This window comes from Echeneis naucrates, chromosome 13 (genome assembly GCF_900963305.1).
Source record: "Echeneis naucrates chromosome 13, fEcheNa1.1, whole genome shotgun sequence".
Lineage (NCBI taxonomy): Eukaryota > Metazoa > Chordata > Actinopteri > Carangiformes > Echeneidae > Echeneis > Echeneis naucrates.
In genome coordinates, this window is record NC_042523.1 from 9,132,044 (window position 1) to 9,159,431 (window position 27,388).

The window sequence follows — 27,388 nt, forward strand, 5'->3', positions numbered from 1 at the left end:
TAACGTTACCGTTGTCTGTTTTCCATCATGGTAATGCCAGCTACGGAGCATGAGCAAGAGTGATTTTTGCAGGCAGCCACGGCTCTCGTGTTGTTTTAGAGACACAAATTGTAAAGCCCAATTGCAACGACTCTACAATCGATTCATCTATGGATTCATGGCTGATTCGTATCGATTCAGGAGGCTGCTACCGACGCAACCGTATCTCTCAGTGTAATTTAAATTGTACCAATTGTTTTCCCCTCCGGTGGACGTGGATTTTGGAGAATGACGCGTTGCGCTCTGTCCTATCACAGGACGCCCTGAGGAGGATTTTCCTTCAGCCCGAGCAGGATATTGACTCGTATTACTCATATGGTACTCGTACTCGTCAAAATTGCCATATCTGTACAGGATACTTGTTTCAACCAAGTATCTGGCTCAACCTATGATAATAATATTCCAAACATAAAGTTTTTTTGAACATTTAAGAGCTGTATTCTAATACTCCTTAGTAATAGCCAGGCAACATATCAGCCCTTTATTTATTTATATGATTCTCCTGAGGTTCATTTGATTTCTTTATACTGAAAATGATATTTATGTAAAAAGAAAGACCTTTAAAACCAATATTTTCATGGACAAGGAAGCCTAACAAGGTAACCAAGAGGTAAGAAACGAATTGGATGATCAATAATTGTTTTTAGGGTTTTTATGACTGATTATAGAAACAGAAAGCTAACAAAGTTAGCACGTTCATCCCGAGAGTCCCTGATCTCTTGTCTCTCTCACTCTCTCCATCACTGGCTGGCCACACTGATCCTCATGTTTTTGTTGTTTGTTTGTTTGGATAGTTTTTTCTCTTAGTTCATATGTTAATAGGTATGTTTTCTTTTGTGTAAATAACATGATGGAATCTTGTGAGCTGATGGAAGAATGTGTATGAAGATGCACAGATGATTTCAATGAAAGCATTTATTGAAGATTGATTAGTCAAGAAAATATGTGAGCAGTAAGGGAAACCAGGGACAAAAATTCCTTGAATCAGAAACAAACTAGAACACAAATTTTGCGCGAAAACATTTTCACCAGTTTTCACCAAAAGTGTTTTTCCAGATTTATTTTTTGGATGCTGTCCTGAGATCAAATGTCGACAGTAGGAACCCAAACAAGTATTACAGAGTCACTGTTTTGTTGGCTAACAACATAAGACATCCCTGAACCAACTAGTCAGTGACTTTCAGTGGAATTCTCTCTCTCATTATTTCATTCTTTATTTTGACAACATATATCATGAACATCATCACAATAAGTCATTCATTTTTTTCCTCGCACCATTTGATCACCAAATATCACACCATAGCTGTAAGAAGTCATTGTTTACTCCACCAACTGCTTGCCAATATCTTCAGAGGAATTTTTTTCACCTGACTGTGATGCACAAGAAGTCTGTCACATCAAAGAAGAGAGGCCCAAAGTAAGATAAATGTTAAAATGCAGGTACTCATCCATTTTGACTGATACTGTGGTTTTGTTAAAGAAAACCTAGAGGCCCACTGGCTCATTGTTTTTGAGGACCAGCTCATAAAGATCAGATCGACATGCTCTGACTCGGACACACACACTGACTTTGATTTATCAAATCAGATTTCCTTTATACAACCCAAAGGAGAGATAACTTTTCAGTGCATGAAAGAAAATCTCATCTCTGAGGCCATAAATGAGAGGGCTCAGACATCTTGGTGTAAGATAAAATACTATATAGTTGAAGTATCTCACATTATTAAATACAACAAAATCAATATGAAACAATGCAGATTCAATGAAGGGACACCACAGCTGGATGAGACAGAGCAGCAGCTGGAAACCATGAAGAGCCACTGTCCTGAGCCCTTTCCTTGATGACTGCTTATCCTCTCCTGATGCAGCTTTGGCCACTTTCATTATTTTAACATAGGAAAAAGCAAGTATGATGCACATGATCAAAAACTGTAATTGATATATAGCTGACCTCAGATGTTGCTGCCATAAATAAATCATAAATATTTCCACAGAACATAACTGATATTTGGTGAAAAATTTTAGGGATGCAGATCCAAAGAAAGTGGAGAAAATAAAAATAGAGGGCACAGAGCTGAGAGCATGAATGATGAGGATACAGTTAATAGTATTACGTGTGGAGCAGAGCTCTCCATGATGCAGCGGCATACAAACAGCCACATAACGCTCCAGAGTCATTGCTGTCAGAGTCACTGGTGTAACAGTAATATACACAATTACCACAACACAGATAATGACACACAAACAAACATGAATGGGGATATTAAACCGGGTCAAAATAGCAAGGACATCAGAAAGGAATAACACCAAACTATCAGATAGTAATGTAACAGCAAATAAGATGTAGCGTGTTGTTGTGTAGAAACACTCTTTTTGAAAAAAGGTTATGATGAGCAACAAGTTGATAGAGAAAAAAATTATAACCAGCAGCTGCACAACTGTTACCAGGTCATTCATCAGCAGGTACAAAGGTTCATTACCAACCAGTGAACTGTTATCAGCCATAAGTGTGTTTTCTAAGCAAACGTAGAGTTTTAGCCACAACAAAATGTCCTTTAAAGAGTCAGTATTCCTTCAAGTGTTTCCTAGTAGAAAGTGTAAAAAGTTCAATTTCATCAGTTTATCAAATCCTACATGCAGTCTCAGGCAGAGCTGTTGTCTTCTGATGTGTGTCCATCCTTCTGAGAGAGGGCTGTGCACGAGGCTTTAAAGTCTAGAGCATCCAAAAATAATTTCAAATGAAAGTTCACCCACCAGTATTGTCATCGTCTCTTAGATCCTGCGTGTTGATTGGCTGTTTACAGTTTGATGGACAAATTACTGCAAACTTTAAAGTGAGCTGATTTTCCTTGAACTTTATTTAAAATGTAAATAAAATTATTATTATTGTTATTAATGGGAAGGCAGCTGCATGTTTTGCATGCAGAGGCCAAACCCCAGTTGCAGGGTGAACCAGTGGAATGCTTGTGCTGTAGTAATGGAGAGGGTGTGACAGGAATGGCAGCCAATGTAAAAACTGAGGCCATCAGTCATGAAAGACACTGAGCTGACTTTTTGTGGCGACCCCAAATAGGGAAACGCTGAAAGAACAAGTGACAAACATATACATGCATATATGTTATGAACCGAGATAGACTGGTGACCTGTCCAGGGTGTACTCCGCCCTCACCCAGTGTGAGTTTGGATTGGCTCCTCAATTGTAATATAAAACTGGGTAAAGATGACAAGAATACAGTCATGAATAGTAAGAAACTATCTGATATGAATGTAAGAGCAAATTAAATATAGCATGTAGTTGTGTAGAAGCACTCTTTAGTAAAAAAAGGTTATGGGGAAGAAAAAATGATCTGCCATCTTTGTATTTTCTAAGAAACGGGAGCTTCAGTCACTGCAACAAGTCCTGTAAACTGTAAAAATGTGTTCTTTACACAATTTGATTACTGTCCAATTTTAAGTACCCTTTAAAGTGATATGAAGTTGGATTGTTAGTTTTCCCAAATCCTGTTTCTCCACTCCAGCGACTAAAGTTGTCAGCTGAGCTCTAAACCAGGGCCGTGCATGATGATGACTTTATAGACTGCACGTACAACAGTTGGAAACAACGCTGCCGTGACCTCCTGAGTTTAGGTTGTTATTCATCCCAGGTTTTTGTGAGTTAACGGTGACCCTGACCTGTGACTGCGAGAGTATAATCAGTTCAAATAAAAATCACTTAATTTTTGAGTAATAATCTATGTTTTTGTTCAATTTAAAGAGATTACCTCAAAGTATTAATGAGATATTGTGTTAACAAGACCTGGTGATTTTTCACTGTGCCAACTTGTTGCTCATCATGAACCTTTTTCAAAAAGAGTGTTTCTACACAAAAACACATTACGTCAGTTATGTGCAGTGGAGCTGTTTACGAGTGGTGGTGTCCAGTTGATGGAAAACTACAGGCCATAGAAGAATATCCTGTCGTAGAGATGAAGAAGGAGTTGAAGCCTTTTCATGGCCTGCTCAGTTGCTATGGCCACAGTTGTGGTACCTGTGACTGCACTGCTAGATGCTTTGGGAGGCAGGTCTTGGATGTAGTCATTAATCTGCTTGTAGAGGGGCTTGGACCCTCCCCATTATCAAGCAGAGATCCCTGATGTTGTGACCAGATAATATGAGTCACAAACAACACGTGGCCAGAGACAGGGCGCAACAATAAATGCTGATGATGACAGTGCAGTGTGGAGTGAGTTTGACTGTCTACTCAGTAGAGATAAAATCATTATACTGGGAGATTTCAATATTCACGCAGACGTAGAAAGCGACAGCCTTAGTTCTGGGTTTCTTTTCTTAGTAGCCTCAATTGGCTTTTCCCAGCATGTGAATGAACCCACTCACTGCTTCAATCATATCCTTTATCTTGTTCTAACATATGGCCTTGAAATTGGCAAGTTCACACTCTTTCCTCAAAACTCTCTTTTGACTAACCACTAGCTCATTACGTTTGAGTTTACTTTGATTGACTGCACAGGATTGAGGAATAAATTCGGCTTTAGAAGATGTTTATCTGAAGATGCTGTGGCTAAATTTAAAGATAACGTTCGGTCATCATTTGCAGCAATGCCATATCTAAATTCAAATGAGGTTTTCTCCCATACACAGGTTGAAACCTTGTGATTGGCACTAAGGCCACACTGTGTTTAAATCTTGATGATGCTGCCCCTCTCAAAAAGAAAGTCATAAAACAGAGGAGGCTGGCTCCCTGGTACAATTCTCACATTCCTACCTTAAAGCAGACATCATGGAAATTAGAAAGAATTTCGTGTTCCAGTAACTCGGAAGAGTTTCACAGAGCCTGAAAAGAAAGCTTAAAAACATATAAATAAGCTCTCCACAGTGCTAGAAGTTCATATTACTCAGCACTAATAGAAGAAAACAAAACAAAAAAAAAAAAAAAAAAAAAAAAAACAGGTTTCTCTTCAGCACTGTAGCCAGGCTGACACAGAGTCATAGCTCAGTTGAACCAGTGATCCCCTGAGCTTTGAGCAGCGATGACTTTATGGACTTTACAGATAAAACTGTAACAATCAGAAAAAAGAATTCATCAGCTCTTACCTCCATTAGACAATAATCTTCTACTGAATACAGCAACTCCTGAATCACCTGCAATGCCTGTTGTACATCTGGAATCATTCTTTCAGTCATTCATCCTAGACCTGATTAATTTTACCTTATCTTTGGGTTATGTACCTCAGACTCTTAAGACCGCAGTCATGAAACTTCAACTGAAAAAGCCAAATCTTGTTCCAGATGTTTTGGCCATCTACAGATCAATATTGAACCTTCTGTCCATCTATAAAATCATTTAGAAAGCGGTAGCAAACCACTTACATGACCGGTTTGCTCAAAGAGTTAGTCAGGATTTAGAGCCCATAACAGCACAGAAACAGCGCTGGTTCAAGTCTCCAATGATATTCTAATGGCTTCAGATAATGCACCAGCCTTCATACTTCTCCTGTTATATGTTAGTGCTGCATTCAACACCAGAGATGAACGGTGAACTTAGGAGCCAGTTTCTTCGACTCCACCCCCAGTGGTAGGTTCGGGTGGACAGCCATACCTTTTGTCCCACCTGGTAAGGAGGGGGGGTCTGGGAGCGACAGCGATTGGTAGCTGTTGAATACCGTTCTGCTGCCTAAAGGAGTGAGGACCTGGCCTGGCCCCAGTTTTGGCAACAGCGGCAGATGAATGCCTCCACGGATAGACAGAAAGTCTCTTTTTCCTGGGTCGGAAATAATGGAAACAATGAAACCCAGAAGACGGACTGGCGGATGCTCCAACGAGGCGACAGAACTCCCTCCAGAACAGTGAGGTGAACTGGGGCCCTCCGTCTGACACCCTGTCAGTAAGGAGGCCATGTAGTCAGCACACTTGCTGAACACCTCTTGAAAACTCATGGTCGTCTGCAGGTACCTTGAAAAGGTCAGAGGTCAAACAGGTGCTGATGTGGGTGTAGGGGCAGTAGGTTGGACCCCGCAGACCAGTCTAGATTTTAGGACGTGGAAACAGACTGTCTCTTGGTGGTTGCCGGACAGGAGCATGGGAATAGCTTTGGTCTGATGAGTGACAGTCCCCAGGAGGTGCACTGCCTGGCACTGGACGAGACAGGAGAACCTGATTGATGCTGCTGATGGGCGAGTTCCTCATCAATCAGGTGATGCCCGGCGGTAGCACAGGAGCCGGAGTCAGAGTCGTGTCAGAGGGGTCAGGGCTGCAGCGGCTGGAGCTTGTTGAGTCATGACGGTAGCCATCTGTTGAACCTGGACGGCTAGCAAGGTTAGCGCCTGCTCCAGCCCTGAAGCTGTGCCTTGTGCCGCTGGAGCATGTCCTCTACTCGAGCTAGGCGAGAGGTTGGAGAGGAGGTGTCTGCTGGGTCCATGTCTGGCCAGATTTTTTATGACACTGGGTGGTTAGGACCCAAAAGCAGAACACAGTCGGCAATGACTTTAATTGCCAGGGACAGGTAAAGAGCAGGATCTGTAGAGTCAATACCTGATTCTGAAGTGCCGACAAGGAGAGAGCAGAGGAGCGGTCAGAGACAGGAGGAGTGGTCGAAGCCGGGAGAGCAGTGCGAGAAGGTGGAGGTACTGACAGGGAGCAGGCAGAGGATGAGCCGAGGACAGGCGGATAGGTCAGAACCAGGAGAGCAGACAGAAGCCCAGGACACTGAGGCAGAACTCTTGGTCGGAGACGAAAGGCAGGCAGGTACAACGGGGAGCAGACGTGGAGAGCAGGTCCGGGAACAGGTAGGCAGGGTTGGGAGATCTGACATGTAATCGCTGGATAGTCTCGCATGGCACAAAGAACAATCTGGCAAGGAGTGAGTGTGGAGTGAGTGTGGAGCTAGTGAATATATACCTGGGTTGATTGTGGGTGATGTGCTGCAGGTGTGCTGATGGCTGAGTGACAGCAGGTGGGTGTGAGTAGTGGAAAGGTACTGAGTCCAGGGTGAGAGACAGCAGCAGACTGTGACAGACGTACTTGGTTAAAACTGGCACGTGTCTCAGACCAAATGGCTATGACCTGTTGGGTTCCCCAGGGGTCAATTCTGGGACCCCTATTGTTTAATCTGTACATGCTTCCATTAGGCCAGCTAATATGCAGTTATAATGTGTCCTACCACAACTATGCAGATGACACTCAGATCTACGTTAGGTTAGAAATCTAAGGATAATTTTCGACTCAGACTTGAACTTTAACAGCCACATTAAATCAATGACATCAGCAGCTTTTTATCATCTGAAAAACACTGGCAGAATCAAAGGAATAGTGTCTAAACCAGATTTGGAGAGAATAATCCATCCAGCAGGTTAGACTACTGTAATGGTCTGCTCACTGGACTCTCTAAACAAGCTGTAAGACAGCTGCAGTACATCCAGAATGCTGCTGCTCGAGTCCTGACTAGAATCAGGAAATACAACCACATTAGTCCAGTGCTCAGGTCTCTGCGCTGGCCTCCTGACGCTCAGAGAATAGACTTTAAAACAGCTCTGCTTGTGTACAAGTCTCTTCATGGTCTAGCACCAAAGTACATCTCTGACATGGTAGAGCCATATGAGAACCTCAGGGAGTGGTCTCCTGGTGGTGCCCAGGGTCAGGACTAAACATGGTGAGGCTGCGTTCCAGTTTTATGCTGCTAAAATCTGGAACAGTCTTTCAGAAGATGATTTCAGATTAGCTTTTAATGCATTGAATGATTTTTTTCTTGAATGATTTATGTAATGATTCTATCTGCCTTCTTGTAATTTTTTCTCCATCTGTCAAGCACTTTGAATTACCCTGGGTACGAACGCTAATTGTTGATCCAGTCTCCATGTGTCTGTGTGTGGCAACATTGGATTTCTGTTACTTATTAACTCAATTCAAAAACCAACCAAATATCAGAATCAGATTCAGAAAACTTTGTCAATGTGTCAACGTGACATTGCACAACGAAATTAAGGTGTCAACTTACAGTGCAGAGGAAGTAATATAAATAGATAAAGATCTAAAAGGGATAAACGTGAAAAGTAAAAAAAAGGAATTTAAAAATATAAATATAAATACAAACACAAGTTATAAGCAATGGGGAGAAGAGCCTGCTAGCTCTTATTGCATGTCACGGTAAAAATAATTGTATTGCACAAAAAAGTAATGGGTATTGCACATCTTATTTATCTAATGAATATGCAGTTCAGCTGTCATAAATATGAAACAAAAAGTTTATCTTGGCTTCCATTTACAGTTTTGAATTTCGGTTGGTTAAGATCACAACATTTTAACATGAACATTTGGCAAAATATCTTTTAGTAATCTTCCAGCCCGTTACTGTCCAGCTTGCCCGTCATTGGTGTTGTATATGCTGTATATGTGTGTGTGCCTTTAATAGAGAGTTGACGACAATGCCATAAAGCAGGTGTTCCAGGTGAGTCACACGTGGTGACCACACGGGCATTATTACCCAGCTCCAAGTTACACAGTATAGTTCTAGTATTGGATAATAACCTTTGTGTGGACATTGAATCACTTTACATGGTGTCAGATTCACTTGACAGACAGACAGACAGCGCTTCAGAAAGATGGCAAAGTTTAATCCTCCGGAAAGTTTTGCGTTTGATCGTCCAAATAAATTGGGAGACTGGAAGCAGCGTTTCCAACGCTTTTGTTTGGTGACAGAACTAAGCAGAGAGGATGGAGAAGTTCAGGTCAGTTCCCTGATATATGCTACGGGCCCGAAGGCTGAAAACATTTTCAAGTCATTCGTGTTAGCTGGGGATGATCAAAAGATGTTTGGTAGGAAAAGACGAGTACTTTTTCCCCAAACGGAATGTAATCCACGAGCGCGCCTGTTTCCACCAGAGAGTACAGCGGCCCGGGGAGAAAGTTGAAATGTTTATCAGAGCTCTTTATGATTTATCAGAACACAGATGACTTTAATATGTCACCATTTTATTTAGAGAAAACACAAGAAACTTGTGTGACAAAAAAATGGGCCAGACAAACTTTCACCCTGCTCTATGTTCCCTACAGATAATATCCAACTAGGCCAGTGAGTGGTGATAACTATCATGTCTTTGGGGTCATCAGGTGGGAACCTCCTTTCATCGTTGTTTCGTCTAGTTAGGCCCACAACACCTCCAGGAGGCTGGACCGTGAACACTGGCGTCCCAGAGTCACCCCCAAATGCCAGCCATCACCACTCCTCACACAAAGACAACTATCTCCAACAGCACGACTATCAACTACTCTAACCTCTCACCAACTGCACCAGTGAAAGCGGGGTGGGGGTACAGACCCTGGTTCGGGTAGGGGGGAGAAATAGAAGAGGTGGAGAGAAAAGTACGGATGGGATACAGACCCTGGTTCGGGTAGAGGGTGCAGGAGGTGGAGGCAATACAAGCTACACTAGCAGATTCAGCAACTAAACTCACCTGAACAGTCCTATACTCAAACAAAACTAACACACCAACCCAGGCCAACTCACCTGGACTAACTGCACGGTGTCAAAGAGGCTCAAACAGGCCACACCCTCCACTTAAATACACTTCCTCTTCCTGGATTTCTTCCTCTGCTTCTCCCTAGAGTCTGTCTATCTGAAGAGCTCGGTCTGCTGGGCCCCCAGCTACTATTACTTCTTCTAACCCAAATCCACTGACTGGACCTTACTGCCTCATCTGTCATTTCCTTCACTATTTTCCTCACCCTCAGTCCGCTTCCTCCTAACTCCTTCAACAAAGCAACAGCAGATCTTGCCCCAAACCCTCTACATCCTACTTCCACTGGACAAATCCTGACCTTCCATCCTCGCTGCTCAGCATCCTTACCTACAGTCAGCTCTATGAAATATACTTTCTTTCTACTCCTAGACCACAAAATGAAATCAGGCCTTAGCTTTGTGTAGGCTATTTCCTGGGGAACAACAAGCTTTCCTCCTAAATCTACCTGCATCTCCCAGTCACTAGCATCCCCCAAGCTGCCTTGCTTCCTTATTATCTTATTAACTTTCTCTCCTTCCTGAACAAACTGTATTGCAACTCTCTTTGTCTTAGACCCTCCTAAAATTGCCTTCCTCCGTATATCTTCAATGCCTGCAGCTAAGCTTTTTAAAACCAGGTTATGTCGCCACGTATATCGGCCTTGTGAGAGACTAATTTTACAACCGGACAAGATGTGTTTTAGAGCTGCAGCACCTGAACACAACGAACATAACGGGTCTCCATTTACCCAGAGTTTTAGGTTCTGGGGAGTTGGCAATACGTCATATGTTGTCCCTATCAAATATCTAACAGTACTTTCCTCCATACTCCACAGCTCTTTCCAACTAAGCTTTTTCTTCTCTACACCTTCCCAGTTCAACCACTGTCCCTGCTTATCCTGAGCCACTGCCCTCGCACTCCTTAATATTTCCTCCTGTCTACGAACCTGCTCTACAATTAGCTTCCTCTTCTCTTTGGGCTCTGCTCTACTCCACACCGGTTTGCCTGGGCCAAGCCCCAAGCCTCCCAGGCCTATCTGTACATTACCCACAATCTCTGTATGCCTAAGAGATGCTTTTGCTTCCTGCACTGCCATTCTATCAACATTTTATCAAGTGACAACTGAAAACTATTCCAAAGCATTTATTATTTATGCATTTAGATTTTATGGACTTTGAGGATTCTATCCCTTTCTTTCCATATTTTCAGGGCTTTGGTGGCAGTTTAGTAGTTTATATACAGCAATCTCAGTTAAAGCAACATATTAGTAATTTTAAAGGAAATTGTCATTTGAATTTCTAAACAAAAACAAGGACACTGCAGTACTCCATTTGTGCGCAGGGCACAGCTGATGGGGGGCGACATGGTGTTAATTTTCACCGTCCCAGTCTTTAAAGTCAGCATGCGTAGCCCTCCATCTTCAGGCTGCACAGAGCTCAGTGAGCAGCATTCCTCCCAGTTGCAGTAGACAGGATTTTGGAAATTGCTGTGTTCAGTGTACCACAATATCACTTCAGAGAGGAGTGGATAAAAGCTTTGGGTGAATAATCCAGTTTTTGTTTTTGTTAATGACAATTTAAGGGACTTTTTGGGGTGACACAAACTTCTGCGTGCTTGCTCAGAAAACACACTTATGGCAGACAACAATTCTCTTGTTCTTCTTGAATCGCTGCAGCGGCAGATGAGTAACAAGGTCATTATTGTGCAGCTCCTTGTGATGATTTTTCTCAGCATCAACTTTTTGCTCATTGTAACCTTTTTTCAAAAAGAGTGTTTCTACACAACCGCACGTTATATGCTATTTGCTGTTACATTACTGTCAGATAGTTTGTTGTTATTCATGTCTGATATCGTTCTCATCCTCAACCATTTTCGTATTGCCTTTCAAATGTGGCTGTGCATCATTATCTCTATGGTGGTGTTTCTGTATACTACAGTCACACCAGTGACTCTGACAGCAATGACTCTGGAGCGTTATGTGGCTGTTTGTATGCCGCTGCATCATGGAGAGCTCTGCTCCACACGTAATACTATTAACTGTATCCTCATCATTCATGCTCTCAGCTCTGTGCCCTCTATTTTTATTTTCTCCACTTTCTTTGGATCTGCATCCCTAAAACTTTACACCCAATATCACATCTGTTCAGTGGAAATATTTATGATTCACTTATGGCAGCAACATCTGAGGTCAGCTATATATCAATTACAGTTTTTCATTATGTGCATCATTATAGTTTTTTGCTATGTTAAAATAATGAAAGTGGCCAAAGCTGCATCAGGAGAGGATAAGCAGTCATCAAGGAAAGGGCTCAGGACAGTGGCTCTTCATGGTTTCCAGCTGCTGCTCTGTCTTATCCAGCTGTGGTGTCCCTTCATAGAAGCTGCTTTGTTCCAGATTAGTTTTAATTTATTTAACAATGTCAGGTATTTTAACTACATATTATTTTATCTTGCACCCAGATGTATGAGTCCTCTCATTTATGGCCTGAGAGATGAGGTTTTTTTTAATTCTCTGAAATACTTTGCCTCATTTGGCTTGTGTAAAAGAGACATTATTTAATATGTTAGAATTTCTCTTCCTTTCAGCATTTATAAAAGACGTGGATGATGCTCATGAACAACGTGCCAGTGAACTTCTATCTCTTTTTCCTGAAAACCACAGTCTTGTTTTTACTTTAAGAGATCAGGTCCTATTTCATGTGTTAACATTTAGTGGGCTATTTCACAGCCATCAGTAAAATCTATGTACATAGAGCAGCATAGTGATAGATTGGGGTATGAAATGCAGCACGTGATCAAATTCTCCAGTTAATATCTTTATATTGATGTCATTGAAGTCACAGAGTTATTGGTTTTGGGATTTGAGTCTTTAAAACAGCATATTAGATGGTGTAAATCTTTAGCATATATGATACACCTGATGTTGTCTAACATGTAGTAAAACCTTTGCTTGTTTGAGTCCTCTCATCTACGGCTTCACATGAGGTTTTCTTTGATGCCCTCAAATACTGTGTCTCCTTTGGCTCGTAGGTGCAAAATACTATTTGATCAATTTGAATAACAGTTATTGGCTTCCTGTGTGTAGATATAAACACGTCTTGCATGGATTGAAATGGGCTTTATGGGTGTGTTCACATTATTGTAATAGTAATTGGCATTGATATTGAATCAGATGATTAGCAACTATTCATTACTTTTTTATGAATAGTGCAGAACAGTTGTTTTTTTTTTGTTGTGTACGTTGTTGTTTTGTTGTAAGTTTAAGGCAGAACGTGTCTTTGCTTCATGGTCTTACGTTTTGTTTTGATAAATCAGATACTGATGGTCCTATTTAATCTGTAAAAAGCTGATGTGTCATCAGTTACAGAATTCAGCCTGCCTTTGTCCTCAATCTGAACCACTGACACAAAGGCTGAGAGGAAATTTAAATCTGTAGTTTCATCTGTATTAAATCTTCTAAAGTCTTCATGATTTAATCGTTTAAGCTCATGTTTTGCTTCCCTCATTAATAGTTTGTATACCGTCATAGTTTTTGAATTGTAGTTTGGAGCTGCATATTAAAGACTTTGGCCTTTTAATGTACTTTCTTTGGAACACCTGGAAACTTTAAAAATAAAATGATCTCACCCATCTTTTTTTTGATGTTTTAATAAAATACAAATGAAGCAGAGAATCAGAGCAGGTTACTGATGTCTACAAGAAGTGTTTGGCTAAGCTCTTCCTGTTTGCAGAGCTGTGAATGACCATTCTTCGACAAGATGGTGGTCCCATCTCAATTAGACAAAAGGTCCAATCTCTGAATGTATATTTATTTATTTATTTAGTGTGAAACAACAATAAACACAAAAAGAACAAATAAAAACAATAACACAATCACAATTAAAAAAGCGTATAAAGGTATCCAATGTTATAACAAAACATAAATAAAAATATGGAAAACAAAAGGAAAAAGCAGCATCCAGGTAACAGTTTCAGCTCGCCTTTAGAGAAGACTGGTACTGAGAAAGGCCAAGTGCCGATTCTGTTCCTTCTCTTTAATTATTTGCCGTGTTTTTGAGAAGATTCCCTCAGAGGGGATGGATGGTATGGAATTACCATATTTTTCGCACAATAAGATGCACTTAAATCCTTAAATTTAAGGCAGTGCGCCTTATGTATGAAATCTTGCTGTGCTTACTGACCTCGAACCAACTTTATGTGGCACACTGCGCTCAAAAATCTGTCAAAATGTTTTATTGCGACTTTGGTAAGCGACGAAGCCGTTCCACTTGATGGATTGTGGGAGCATTCTCAGATGGCACAGGGGCGTTGTGTTAACGGTGGTCCTTGGTTGGATATGGGTTGACAACGTTAGATAACTAATTATGTAGTGCAAGTTCGACTTACCTGACTGTTGTTTCACTTTATATATGTTTTATCATGCACCTTATAAGCCGGTGTGCCTTATGTATGAAAATAGACCTGTTCATTGATATTGCACCTTATAATGCGGTGCACCTTATGGTCCACAAAATACGGTACTTTTGAACCAAAATATGCAAACTAATTTTATAAAATATCAAACAAAAATACAAATTTGAGAGAGAATAAAACAAAACCAAGCCAAAAACAAACTAATCTCAAAATTAAAACTCATGAGTCGCAAACAAATTATCTGGCTTATTGTGTATTGGAAGTATTGGAAGTAAAGTAAAGTATCAGTCTTTTCATTTTATGTCCTTTTGTTTACAGTTCCCTTTGCGTCTTTCTCACTGCTGGCTTTGCAGTTGTTTTTCCTGATCTTTTGGATTTCTGACACAAACCTCTCAGGTGGGCGGGTTCTTTAAGGGGTGCCTCGCTGTTGGCTAATGAGTTTTTGAGTGACGGCTCCATTGCTGGAGAGCTCACTCAGTGCCCCGGAAGTTGCTCAGCGCATCAAGCTCTGGCGCCACCAAACAGACATGTAAACACACAAACATTATATATGTGTTGTCTGTGTCTTGTGTCAAACGTGTTGTTGTTTTGTCATGCTCTGGTTAGTAAGTTTATATTGAATTAATCTTGGCTAACATTAGCTATTGCTATCAATAACGATTGCTAGCTAGCTAACCACACACACACACACACTGGTACTAACGTTGCAGAAAATCGAGCAGTGTAGGTAGGATTTTATTTGTAATGAAGTATTTTTACATGTGGCATCGATACCTTTGCTTAGGTAATCTGAGTACTTGGGGTCACAGAATATGCTGGTTGACCAAATTCACTGTAACATCGGCCTGTTTTCTTTTCTGGATAATTTGCCATGAGAATCACTGCAGGCTGAATGTATCTTGATATGAGATATATTATATATTATATATAGATATATTATGACATATGACTTTTATATAGTTTTAATTGACAATGAGACTACTTACAGAAAAGGTTCATAAGCAAAAATCAATTTTGTTGATTGAGTGGAAATAAAATAATTTAGACCCAATAACATGAACAGAGTAACATTAACTGGAGGCACAGAGTGGCCGAACATCACTGATATTGTAATTCTGGAGATAAACACCTTTTTTCTTTATAAGCACCAGTCCATTAAGTCCAAAGTTAATGAACACTTCAACACAGACTATGATTATAATTTTGTTAAATAGCAGACACAGCTACCGACTGTGATTTATCCAATGTTATTTCCTTTATACAACCCAAAGGAGACATATTTTTTCAGTGCATGAAAGAAAACTTCATCTCTGAGACCATAAATGAGAGGACTCAGACATCTGGGTGCAAGATAAAACATTATATAGTTAAAATACCTGATGTTATAGAATAAAGTAAAACTAATCTGAACAATAGCAGCTTCTATGAAGGGACACCACAGCTGGATGAGACAGAGCAGCAGCTGGAAACCATGAAGAGCCACTGTCCTGAGCCCTTTCCTTGATGACTGCTTATCCTCTCCTGATGCAGCTTTGGCCACTTTCATTATTTTAACATAGCAACAAACAATAATGATGCACATGATCAAAAACTGTAATTGATATATACCTGACCAGAAATGTTGTTGCCATAAGTAAATTGTAAACAGCTCCACTGCACATAACTGAAATTGGGTGTAAAATTTTAGAGATGCAGATCCAAAGAAAGTGGAGAAAATAAAAATAGAGGGACAGAGCTGAGAGCATGAATGATGACAATGTTTACATTATTACGTGTGGAGCAGAGCTTTAGCTTTTGCTGAAGAGAAACCTGGGGTTGTTCTTGTTTTCTTCTATTAGTGCTGAGTTATATGAACTTCTAGCACTGTGGAGAGCTTATTTATACGTTTTTAAGCTTTCTTTTCAGGCTCTGTGAGACTCTTCTGATTTACTGGAACGCCAATTTCTTTCAAATTTCCTTGCTGCTTTAAGGCATGGATTTGGGAATTATACCAGGGAGCCAGCCTCCTCAGTTTAAATACTTTCTTTTTGATAGGGGCGGCATTGATAGAGATTTAAACACAGTGCGGCCTTAGTGCCAATCACAAGGTTTCAACCTGTGTATGGGAGAAAACCTCATTTGAATTTAGATATAGTTGTTGGGAATGATGACCAAATGTTCTCTTTAAATTTAGCCACAGCATCTTCAGATAAACATCTTCTATAGCTGAATTTATTCCTCAATGCTGTGGAGCCCATTAAAGTAAACTCAAATGTAATAAGGTAATGGTCAGACAGGAGAGAATTTTGGGGAAGAATTGTTAGCTTGTAATTTTCAATGCCATATATTCGAACAAGATCAAGGATATGATTGTAGAAGTGAGTGGGTTCATTCACATGCTGGGAAAAGCCAATTGAGTCTAGCAGGGAAAGAAACCCAGAACACAGGCTGTCGCTTTCTACATCAACATGTATATTGAAATCTCCCAGAATAATGATTTTATCTGTACTGAGTACTAACTCTGATATAAACTCAGAAAACTCTGACAGGAATTCTGAGTACGGACCAGGTGGACGGTATACTGTGACTAACAGAACTGGTTTTTCACCTTTCCAGTCTGAGTGGGAAAGACTAAGAGTGAGGCTTTCAAAAGACCTGCAGCCAGATTTTGGTCTGGGGCTGATTAATAGGCTTGACTGAAATATCACAGCCACCCCCCCTCCTCGACCTGTGGTACGAGGGGTATGAAAGTTAACATGAGTTGGGGGTGTAGCTTCATTAATGCTAACATACTCATCCTGCTGCAGCCACGTTCCTGTTATACAAAATAAATCAATACGATGATCAGCAATGAGATCATTTACTAGTAGACATTTTGATGATAATGATCGAATGTTCAACAGTCCACATTTGATCGCAGTGTTATTTGAGACTGACTCTGTGGCTGTTTTGATTTCAGTTAAGTTTTTGTTTTTAGCTCCTCTTCTGTTTAATTTGGGTTTATTAACTTTCCTAAATTTAGGTGGTCGGGGGACAGACACAGTTTCTATAGACCTAAACATAGACAGAGACTCTATTCTATTCTCGGCAGGTGACCGCTCTGACTGAGGCGCAGAGGAGCGTGTTAAACTGCGGCTCTGCCTCCTGGTCTCGACTCGGGATTGTCAGGATTGTTATAGAAAACAGTAATGACTGCTGAGCTCTGTGCAGCTCAGTGAGACAGCACCGTGCATGATGAGGACTTTAAAGATTAGACTATCCAAAAATAACACCAAGTGAAATCTCCCTCACCAATGTCGTCATTGACTCTTACAGCCGTCCGTCTCTGATTGGCTGTCTGTGGTTGGACAGAAACACTGAGCACTGCAGATACCAAAGAAAATAACAAAGAAAACGGTCACTTAAATTTGACAGTTATTCTGAAGTTACCAAAGAATGTTGCCAAAGTTTTCATCTGAGGTTATTGGCCTCAGCATGCCTTAGGTTTAGTTTAAACACCTGCTGACAAGCTTCCTTTAATGATCTGTGTCTCTTTGAGTGGGATTGAATTTGTGTATTCACTAATTTAGACTTGGTTGGAAATACTTCTTTCACATTTTCTTGGCTTCTTAAAAAGAGAGTTGTAAAGAAGACAAAATATGATTGTGTATGTTGTAAAGGTATCAGAAGTTGATCCAGTCTCCATGTGTATGTGTCTCTGTGAGGCAACATTGGATTTATGTTACTTATTAACTCAATTCAAAACCAACCAAATAGAGTTCAGCTGTCATAAATATGAAACATAAAATTTATCTTGGCTTCCATTTACAGTTTTGAATTTCGGTTGGTTAAGATCACAACATTTTAACATGAACATTTGGCAAAATATCTTTTAGTAATCTTCCAGCCCGTTACTGTCCAGCTTGCCCGTCATTGGCCTGCTGGCTAGTAAGCTCCAAGTCTGCTCGTCACCACGTAGTCTCCCATTTCCTGAGCCACCAGCCTGTTTCAGACTGCTAACTCTGTCTATCTTCCAATCTCTAAACTCTCTTACTGCCCCAGATGATGAGGCTTGTTTCAGTTCCAACTGCTGCTTGTACACTAACTCACTCACTCATCTTCTACCGCTCACATTGGGTGAGGGCAGAGTACACTGTGGACAGGTCGCCAGTCCATCGCAAGGCCAACATACAGAGACACAACAACAACCGCTCACACTCAGACCTACGGGCAATTTACAGTCAGCATTTAACCCAAACATGATGTCTTTGGACGGTGGGAGGAAACCCACCCAAGCACGGGGAGACAATAAGACAATGTCGGATTAAATAGCTTACAAACTTACAAACCATCCCATATATTTCATTTGATATTGTTATTTATTATTAACAGCGTGTAAAAAAATTCCTTATTATGTAATTATTCGTGTTACACATCTCTGTGCCAGACGATTTGATGCGCATCTAGATACACAAGTTATGGTAATATTCAAACACAATATGTTTTGGAGGACACCAGCAGGGCTGTGAGCCGGAGGTGTGGTTTACATTCCCAGGCTCAAGAGGAGGTTGTTCCTGATTTAGTTGGTTTTTGGTTGAGAATTAAAAAGTTGGAAACTTGCCTTTGTCTCCTGGTTTTTCCTCATCGTGCCACATTGGTGACCCGAATTGGATATGTTTGGAGCAGATGAAGAGTGTGACTCCACTTTGGCCATAAACAACTTACAACTGTAGCTGTAACCAACTTACAGCCGGCCCTTCTCACCGCAGCTATGAAGCTACCCAGCTTCATGTTTCCAGCATGTTGAGGTATCACCATGAAAGACTACAAGTACTTTTTGGTCATTGCTGTGCTGGACCAGCAGTCCACACGCCGGGTCATGCAGCTGTTGCGCACCCCCCCAAGATACGTCGCCCTCAAACAATCTGCCTCGGAGAGGGTAGATAGGATCCTTTCCCTTTCCAGATTGGGCGACGGTACTCCCATGGATCTCATTGACAATATGCTGTCACTGCTATGGATCTGGTGAGTGGCTATCAACAGGTTCCCGTGCATGCAGAGGATGTGCCCAAGACCGTGGTGATTGTATTTGGGCTTTTTGAGTTCATGCAAATTCCTTTTGGCTTGAAGGGGGCAGCAAAAACCTTCCAGAGGTAGATGGACTCTGTGATGTGTGACCTGGCCTTTGTTTTCATTTATCTGGATGACATGTTGGTGGCTAGTCTGTAAGCCAAAGAGCATCTAACGCACCTGAAACAGGTTTTTCATTGTTTTGGACGAATCCGGCATGATGGTCAACCTGGCCAAGTGTCTCTCACAACCGTCAAGGCATTGCAGGAGTTCTTGGGCATGGTGAATTTCTATAATCGTTTCCTCCCTCGTGCTTCCCACCTCCTTCAGCCACTGTACGGAGCCCTGTGGCTTAAGAAGGCAAACGACCCTGTCGACTGGACTTCTGAACATGTCCAGGGCTTTGAAGGAGCTAAGAGCGCCCTCGCTAATGCTGCCTTTCTCGCCTATCCCAAACCCGCTGCACCCATAGTTTTAACAACTGACGTGTCAGACATAGCTGTGGGGGCAGTGGTTGAGCAGCGTGTTGCAAATGTGTGGCAGCCACTTGCATTTCTCAGCCAAAAACTGTGATATAGCAAGTGCAAGTACAGCATTTTGACCGGTAGCTGTTGGCACTGCATCTTGCAACCGGTCATTCTGCTTCCTGCTGGAGGGTCCCTCCTTCACGGCTTGTGTATGCTGACCAGCCTGGAGACCCGGATGTCCTTGCCCTTAGAACAATGGGCACCAGTCTAAAACTAGAAGATACAGTGATGCAGGAAGGCAGCCCCACCCTTCTCTGCGATGTCTCCACTGGCAATCCCCGCCCCGTTCCGGTGGCCTGGCGCCGTCAAGTTTTCAAGTCGATGCACTCCCTCTCACACCCTGGAGTTCGTACATCGGTGAAGTTAGTCAGTTCCAAGTTCATCTGGCCTGGCCTCCGTAAAGATGTCAAGGCATGGACGGCTGAATGTGTGGTGTTCCAGCGTGCTAAGGTCCACCAATACACTAAGTCGCCTCTCGAACTGTTTCCCATCCCGGTTAGACACTTCGACAACGTGCATGTGCACTTCGCAGGGCTTTACGCACATTCCCACAATAGTGGATCAGACCACCAGGTGGCCAGAGGTTGCTCCTCTGTCTTCCACGACATCCTTGGACATCGCACGTGCGTGTCCTCTTGGGTTGCCCGTTTTGGTACTCTGTCAGATGTCACCTTGGACCGAGGCCCCCAGGTCGTGCACTTGCGCAATCATTTGGTGTGCAAGTGCACCGCACTACCGCATGCCACCCTCAGGCCAATGGTTTGTGTGAGTGATATCACTGGTTGCTAGAGGCAGCGCTGCGTGCTTCGCTCTCAGATGGTAACTGGGTGGACCGTTTACCTTGGGTTATGCTCAGATTGCATTCGGCACCCAAAGAGGACCTTGATGCTTCGCCTGCTGAGCCGGTTCTTGGCCAGCCACTCCTCATCCCTGGGGAATTTTCACCTGGGGGCTCTGTTCCTCGGCCTCGTCCAGCCATTTATCCTATTTTAGTCAGACAGCACTCGTGTACTTGGCCTCATTCACCACTGTTTTCCGCAGTCGTTTGTGCCTGCAGAGCTCATGTCGGCTCGGTTTGTTTTAGTAAGACACGATGCTCACCGCTTGCCCCTTCAACCCCCATAAGATGGCCCTTTTCGGGTTCTTGAGACGGATTCAAAGAGTTTTGTGCTGAATATGGGTGGGCGAAGGGAGCGTGTTACACTTGATAGCCTTAAACCAGCACACTCAGGAGTCCCCTCTTGGTATTTGAGGTAGGGGGCTGTGTCATGGACACCAGGGGCTCAAGAGTAAAGTTGTTCCTGTTTCAGTTGGTGGAGGATTAAATAAGTTAAAACTCTCCTGGTTTTTTACTCCTCCTGCCACAATATTTTCAATACAGAACGAGTAGATAAGATTCGATTCTATTGTTAACATCGGTTGATGTAGATGTAGACATTAATCATATATTATAAAATAAAGAAGCCAATTCTATACAAGTAACATTCTTACAGTATTTTCAAATATGTAGAAGACCACATATCCCCAAGCATTGTTGCTGTATAGCACTGGCAAAAATAAAATTCAAAAAGAACAACTAAATCACGTCAATATATTTATTTTTAGATCCCATTGCAACGACTCTACAATCGATTCATCTATGGATTCATGGCTGATTCGTATCGATTCAGGAGGCTGCTACCAACACAACTGTATCTCTCACATGTCAAACCAAATATCCGGTCTTATTTTCTTTATCGTTCACTACCATAGTAAATATTGATTATATGTCATCTCCGGCCATTCAGTGGGATCATTTCTCCATTAAAATGAAGGCAAACAGAAGGGTCAATGAGAGATATCTACATATGTGAGATTTTCATTGTGTTTCATTGTTTTAAGCAAACTACTGAACAGTGTAATTTAAATTGTACCAATTGTTTTCCCCTCCGGTGGACGTGGATTTTGGAGAATGACGCGTTGCGCTCTGTCCTATCACAGGACGCCCTGAGGAGGATTTTCCTTCAGCCCGAGCAGGATATTGACTCGTATTACTCATATGGTACTTGTACTCGTCAAAATTGCTATATCTGTACTGGATACTTGTTTCAACCAAGTTTCTGGCTCAACCTATGATAATAATATTTCAAACAGAAAGTTTTTTTGAACATTTAAGAGCTGTATTCTAATACTCCTTAGTAATAGCCAGGTAACATATCAGCCCTTTATTTATTTATATGATTCTCCTGAGGTTCATTTGACATTTCTTTATATTGAAAATGATATTTATGTAAAAAGAAAGACCTTTAAAACCAATATTTTCATGGACAAGGAAGCCTAACAAGGTAACCAAGAGGTAAGAAACGAATTGGATGATCAATAATTGTTTTTAGGGTTTTTATGACTGATTATAGAAACAGAAAGCTAACAAAGTTAGCACGTTCATCCCGAGAGTCCCTGATCTCTTGTCTCTCTCACTCTCTCCATCACTGGCTGGCCACACTGATCCTCATGTTTTTGTTGTTTGTTTGTTTGGATAGTTTTTTCTCTTAGTTCATATGTTAATAGGTATGTTTTCTTTTGTGTAAATAACATGATGGAATCTTGTGAGCTGATGGAAGAATGTGTATGAAGAGGCACAGATGATTTTAATGAAAGCATTTATTGAAGATTGATTAGTCAAGAAAATATGTGAGCAGTAAGGGAAACCAGGGACAAAAATTCCCTGAATCAGAAACAAACTAGAACACAAATTTTGCGCTAAAACATTTTCACCAGTTTTCACCAAAAGTGTTTTTCCAGATTTATTTTTTGGATGCTGTCCTGAGATCAAATGTCGACAGTAGGAACCCAAACAAGTATTACAGAGTCACTGTTTTGTTGGCTAAAAATACAAGACATCCCTGAAACAGCTAGTCAGTGACTTTCAGTGGAATTCTCTCTCTCATTATTTCATTCTTTATTTTGACAACATATATCATGAACATCATCACAATAAGTCATTCATTTTTTTGGTACTGATACTGATACTGATACTGTGGTTTTGTTAAAGAAAACCTAGAGGCCCACTGGCTCATTGTTTTTGAGGACCAGCTCATTAAGATCAGATCGACATGCTCTGACTCGGACACACACACTGACTTTGATTTATCAATTCAGATTTCCTTTATACAACCCAAAGGAGAGATAACTTTTCAGTGCATGAAAGAAAATCTCATCTCTGAGGCCATAAATGAGAGGGCTCAGACATTTTGGAACAAGATAAAATACTATATAGTTGAAGTATCTGACATAATGAAATACAACAAAATCAATATGAAACAATGTAGATTCAATGAAGGGACACCACAGCTGGATGACACAGAGCAGCAGCTGGAAACCATGAAGAGCCACTGTCCTGAGCCCTTTCCTTGATGACTGCTTATCCTCTCCTGATGCAGCTTTGGCCACTTTCATTATTTTAACATAGCAAAAAACAAGTATGATGCACATGATCAAAAACTGTAATTGATATATAGCTGACCTTAGATGGCGCTGCCATAAGTAAATCATATATATTTCCATAGAACATAACTGATATTGGGTGTAAAATTTTAGGGATGCAGATCCAAAGAAGGTGGAGAGAATAAAAATAGAGGGCACAGAGCTGAGAGCATGAATGATGAGGATACAGTTAATAGTATTACGTGTGGAGCAGAGCTCTCCATGATGCAGCGGCATACAAACAGCCACATAACGCTCCAGAGTCATTGCTGTCAGAGTCACTGGTGTGACTGTAGCATATACAAGTAGCACGGCACAGATAATGACACACAGCCAAACATGAATGGGGATATTAAACTGGGTCAAAATAGCAAGGACATCAGAAAGGAATAACATCAAACTATCAGATAGTAATGTAACAGCAAATAAGATGTAGCGTGTTGTTGTGTAGAAACACTCTTTTTGAAAAAAGGTTATGATGAGCAACAAGTTGATGAACAGAAATATTATAACCAGGAGCTGGACAGTAATCATATTATCCTTCATCGATAGATGCATGAGTTCATTACCAACCAGTGAATTGTTATCAGCCATAAGTGTGTTTTCTCACCAAACGTAGAGTTTTAGCCACAACAAAATGTCCTTTAAGAGTCAGTATTCCTTCAAGTGTTTCCTTGTAGTTTCAATCAGTTTATCAAATCCTACATGCAGTCTCAGGCAGAGCTGTTGTCTTCTGATGTGTGTCCATCCTTCTGAGAGAGGGCTGTGCACGAGGCTTTAAAGTCTAGAGCATCCAAAAATAATTTCAAATGAAAGTTCACCCACCAGTATTGTCATCGTCTCTGAGATCATGCGTGTCTTTGATTGGCTGTTTACAATTTATACAATGTACTCACTCACTCACTTAGTCATCGTCTTCATCCACTTTATCTGTATCCGGTCGCAGGGCTACTGGAGCCAATCCAAACTCACACTGGGTGAGGGCGGAGTACACCCTGGACAGGTCACCAGTCCATCTACAATGTACTATATACAGTCTGGTGACCTGTCCAGGGTGTACTCCGCCCTCACCCAGTGTGAGTTTGGATTGGCTCCTCAATTGTAATATAAAACTGGGTAAAGATGACAAGAATATCAGACATGAATAGTAAGAAACTATCTGATATGAATGTAAGAGCAAATTAAATATAGCATGTAGTTGTGTAGAAGCACTCTTTAGTAAAAAAAGGTTATGGTGAAGAAAAAATGATCTGCCATCTTTGTATTTTCTAAGAAACGGGAGCTTCAGTCACTGCAACAAGTCCTGTAAACTGTAAAAATGTGTTCTTTACACAATTTGATTACTGTCCAATTTTAAGTACCCTTTAAAGTGATATGAAGTTGGATTGTTAGTTTTCCCAAATCCTGTTTCTCCACTCCAGCGACTAAAGTTGTCAGCTGAGCTCTAAACCAGGGCCGTGCATGATGATGACTTTATAGACTGCACGTACAACAGTTGGAAACAACGCTGCCGTGACCTCCTGAGTTTAGGTTGTTATTCATCCCAGGTTTTTGTGAGTTAACGGTGACCCTGACCTGTGACTGCGAGAGTATAATCAGTTCAAATAAAAAACACTTAATTTTTGAGTAATAATCTATGTTTTTGTTCAATTTAAAGAGATTACCTCAAAGTATTAATGAGATATTGTGTTAACAAGACCTGGTGATTTTTCACTGTGCCAACTTGTTGCTCATCATGAACCTTTTTCAAAAAGAGTGTTTCTACACAAAAACACGTTACATCAGTTATGTGCAGTGGAGCTGTTTACGAGTGGTGGTGTCCAGTTGATGGAAAACTACAGGCCATAGAAGAATATCCTGTCGTAGAGATGAAGAAGGAGTTGAAGCCTTTTCATGGCCTGCTCAGTTGCTATGGCCACAGTTGTGGTACCTGTGACTGCACTGCTAGATGCTTTGGGAGGCAGGTCTTGGATGTAGTCATTCATCTGCTTGTAGAGGGGCTTGGACCCTCCCCATTATCAAGCAGAGATCCCTGATGTTGTGACCAGATAATATGAGTGAGTCACAAACAACACGTGGCCAGAGACAGGGCGCAACAATAAATGCTGATGACGACAGTGCAGTGTGGAGTGAGTTTGACTTGATGTTGTGTTTAGATGCGCTACTGTTGATGAAGTTTTTTCTCAAGCAATGAAAAACCACGTCTGCATTAGTTCATTTACACAAAGTGCTAGTTGAAAACGTTTCCAGTGCATTCATTTACTGAAACTTTAATTTCATTGAACCTTACTGCAGATAACAGCTGTAAATCACTTCATGAGGAACTTGGGCTTCATTTTCCGTATATGTATTGTGTGTGTGAATATTTGAACAATGAATGATATCATTGTAATTATCCCTCACAGAATTGTAGCTGCTTTGTGTGATCAGTAATATCAGGGACTGTGGACTCTTGTAGCATATAACAGCATGCCATGGCAGATAACACTTCACTGGCTGGTGAATTTCTGCAGAGACAGATTAAGGCCTTGGTTATTCAGTTCCTGGTAATAATTTTTCTCTGCATCAACTTGTTGCTCATCATAATCTTTTTTCAAAAACAGTGCTTCTACACAACTGCACGTTACATCTTATTTGCTGTTGCATTGGTGGCAGATAGTTTTGTGTTATTCATTTCTGATGTGCTGCTCATCTTCAGCTATTTTCGTTTTACCATGCAAATTTGGTTGTGTGTCATTATCTCTATTTTGATTTTTATGTACAGCGTAGTCACACCAGTGACTCTGACAGCAATGACTCTGGAGCGTTATGTGGCTGTTTGTATGCCGCTGCGTCACGGAGAGATCTGCTCCACACGCAGCACTGTGCACTGTATCCTCATCATTCATGGCATCAGCTCTTTGCCCTGTATTGTTATTCTCTCAATGTTTTTTGTGTCAGCATCTCTCACTCTCTATAAGAAATCTAAGATATGTTCATTAGAAATGTTCAGTCTTTATTTGTGGCATGATCATGTCAGGTCAGCTGTTCAACTGCTCTTCTTCCTGATCATGTGCATCATCATAGTTTTCTCCTATGTTAAAATAATGAAAGTGGCCAAAACTGCATCAGGAGAGGATAAGCAGTCATCAAACAAAGGACTTAAGACAGTGGCTCTTCATGGTTTCCAGCTGCTGCTCTGTCTCATCCAGCTGTTATGTCCATTTATAGAGAGCTGGATGTTTCATATTGATTCCAGATTATTTTCTCAAGTCAGATACTTTAATTATGTAATGTTTTATCTAGCATCAAGATGTCTGAATCCTCTCATATATGGCCTCAGAGATGAAGCTTTTTCTCAAGCAATGAAAAACTATGTCTGCATTAGTTCATTTAAAAGAAACGCTAGCTGAGAAATTCTGCAAATATCAGTTTTAAATCACTCTGTGAGGAACATCCAATATTTATTGTGTGCGTGACTATTTGAAAGGAACAATGAATGATATCACTGTAACTGTCCCTCGCAGAATAGTGGAGTTCCTTTGTGTGATCAGTAATATCAGGGACTGTGGTCTCTTGTAGCATTTTAATCTGGCAACAATTAGGAAGGACTGACTTCTGAAAAGAGAGACTGTGTTTCAGTAAAGATTGCTTTGTCTCAAAGGTATCCTCCGTTTCATTAGAGTTCATTTGTTATTTAGAAATGTTATGTTTTTTGTGTTTTGCAAAACTCATATATATCTTTGCATGCTGTTGAAGCTCTAATCCTAACCCAGTGAGACCACCCTGCCTGCAGCACTCACCCCTCTCTGCAGTGAGTGAGGGAGCATCACATAACCCTGAATGTCCCTCCACATCTTTGACTAAGCTGCAGCCCATCATCTGTCTATACGACCAAAGAAATGAAAGAAGAAAAAGACAAAACCACCTCTAGCACCACAGTGATGAAGTCAATAACAAAGAAAAATTCATTCCAAGCTGAGCTAGAAATCAGAACCTAGATTTATCTACTATCAGCTCCAGGATTGTTATATTTAGATTATATTTTTATATTCATTGTTGTGACGGTTTTATTAAAATTCGGTGGTGTTTGTAATGTTCATGATGATCAGGTGATGCTTTGTTCGTTCTTTTTGGAAAATTAAATCTCTCTTAAATGACTAATCAGCCTGCGATGCAGATTGTGGACAAGGAAAGAATTGGACAGCTGCCTCGGGCTGAGGGGTGCAGACTGTACGCTACCAGGCCGAGGCTTAAGGTCAGGCCTGAACAGCCAGAGTATGATCGAGTCACAAACAACACCTTGCCAGTGAGAGGGAGCAGCAGTCAGTGCTGATGACGACAGTGCAGTGGGGGGTGAGTTAGACTTAATGGTGTGTTGGGATGGACTACTCTTTAAAATCATTTGACACAGCTCTTTCTCAGAGGGCAGCACAGCGCTCAGCAGCA

The 27,388-nt window shown here is 41.2% G+C and overlaps 4 protein-coding genes across 4 annotated transcripts; 2 read left to right on the forward strand and 2 right to left on the reverse strand.

The window, feature by feature from the left end:
* Positions 1 to 1,617: 1,617 nt before the first annotated feature.
* Positions 1,618 to 2,544, reverse strand: LOC115053129 (odorant receptor 131-2-like). The gene has a single exon (XM_029517695.1). The coding sequence runs from the start codon at positions 2,542 to 2,544 to the stop codon at positions 1,618 to 1,620; it is 927 nt and encodes a 308-aa protein (XP_029373555.1).
* Positions 2,545 to 11,163: 8,619 nt separating this feature from the next.
* On the forward strand, positions 11,164 to 12,090 carry LOC115053133 (odorant receptor 131-2-like). Its single transcript, XM_029517699.1, has one exon. The coding sequence runs from the start codon at positions 11,164 to 11,166 to the stop codon at positions 12,088 to 12,090; it is 927 nt and encodes a 308-aa protein (XP_029373559.1).
* Positions 12,091 to 22,534: 10,444 nt separating this feature from the next.
* Positions 22,535 to 23,506, reverse strand: LOC115053137 (odorant receptor 131-2-like). The gene is made up of 2 exons (XM_029517704.1): positions 22,650 to 23,506; positions 22,535 to 22,613 (listed from the first exon to the last, which is right to left on the reverse strand). Exons 1-2 carry the CDS (start codon positions 23,504 to 23,506, stop codon positions 22,535 to 22,537), a joined length of 936 nt encoding a protein of 311 aa, XP_029373564.1.
* Positions 23,507 to 25,434: 1,928 nt separating this feature from the next.
* On the forward strand, positions 25,435 to 26,352 carry LOC115053138 (odorant receptor 131-2-like). Its single transcript, XM_029517705.1, has one exon. It carries the CDS (start codon positions 25,435 to 25,437, stop codon positions 26,350 to 26,352), a length of 918 nt encoding a protein of 305 aa, XP_029373565.1.
* Positions 26,353 to 27,388: the final 1,036 nt, after the last annotated feature.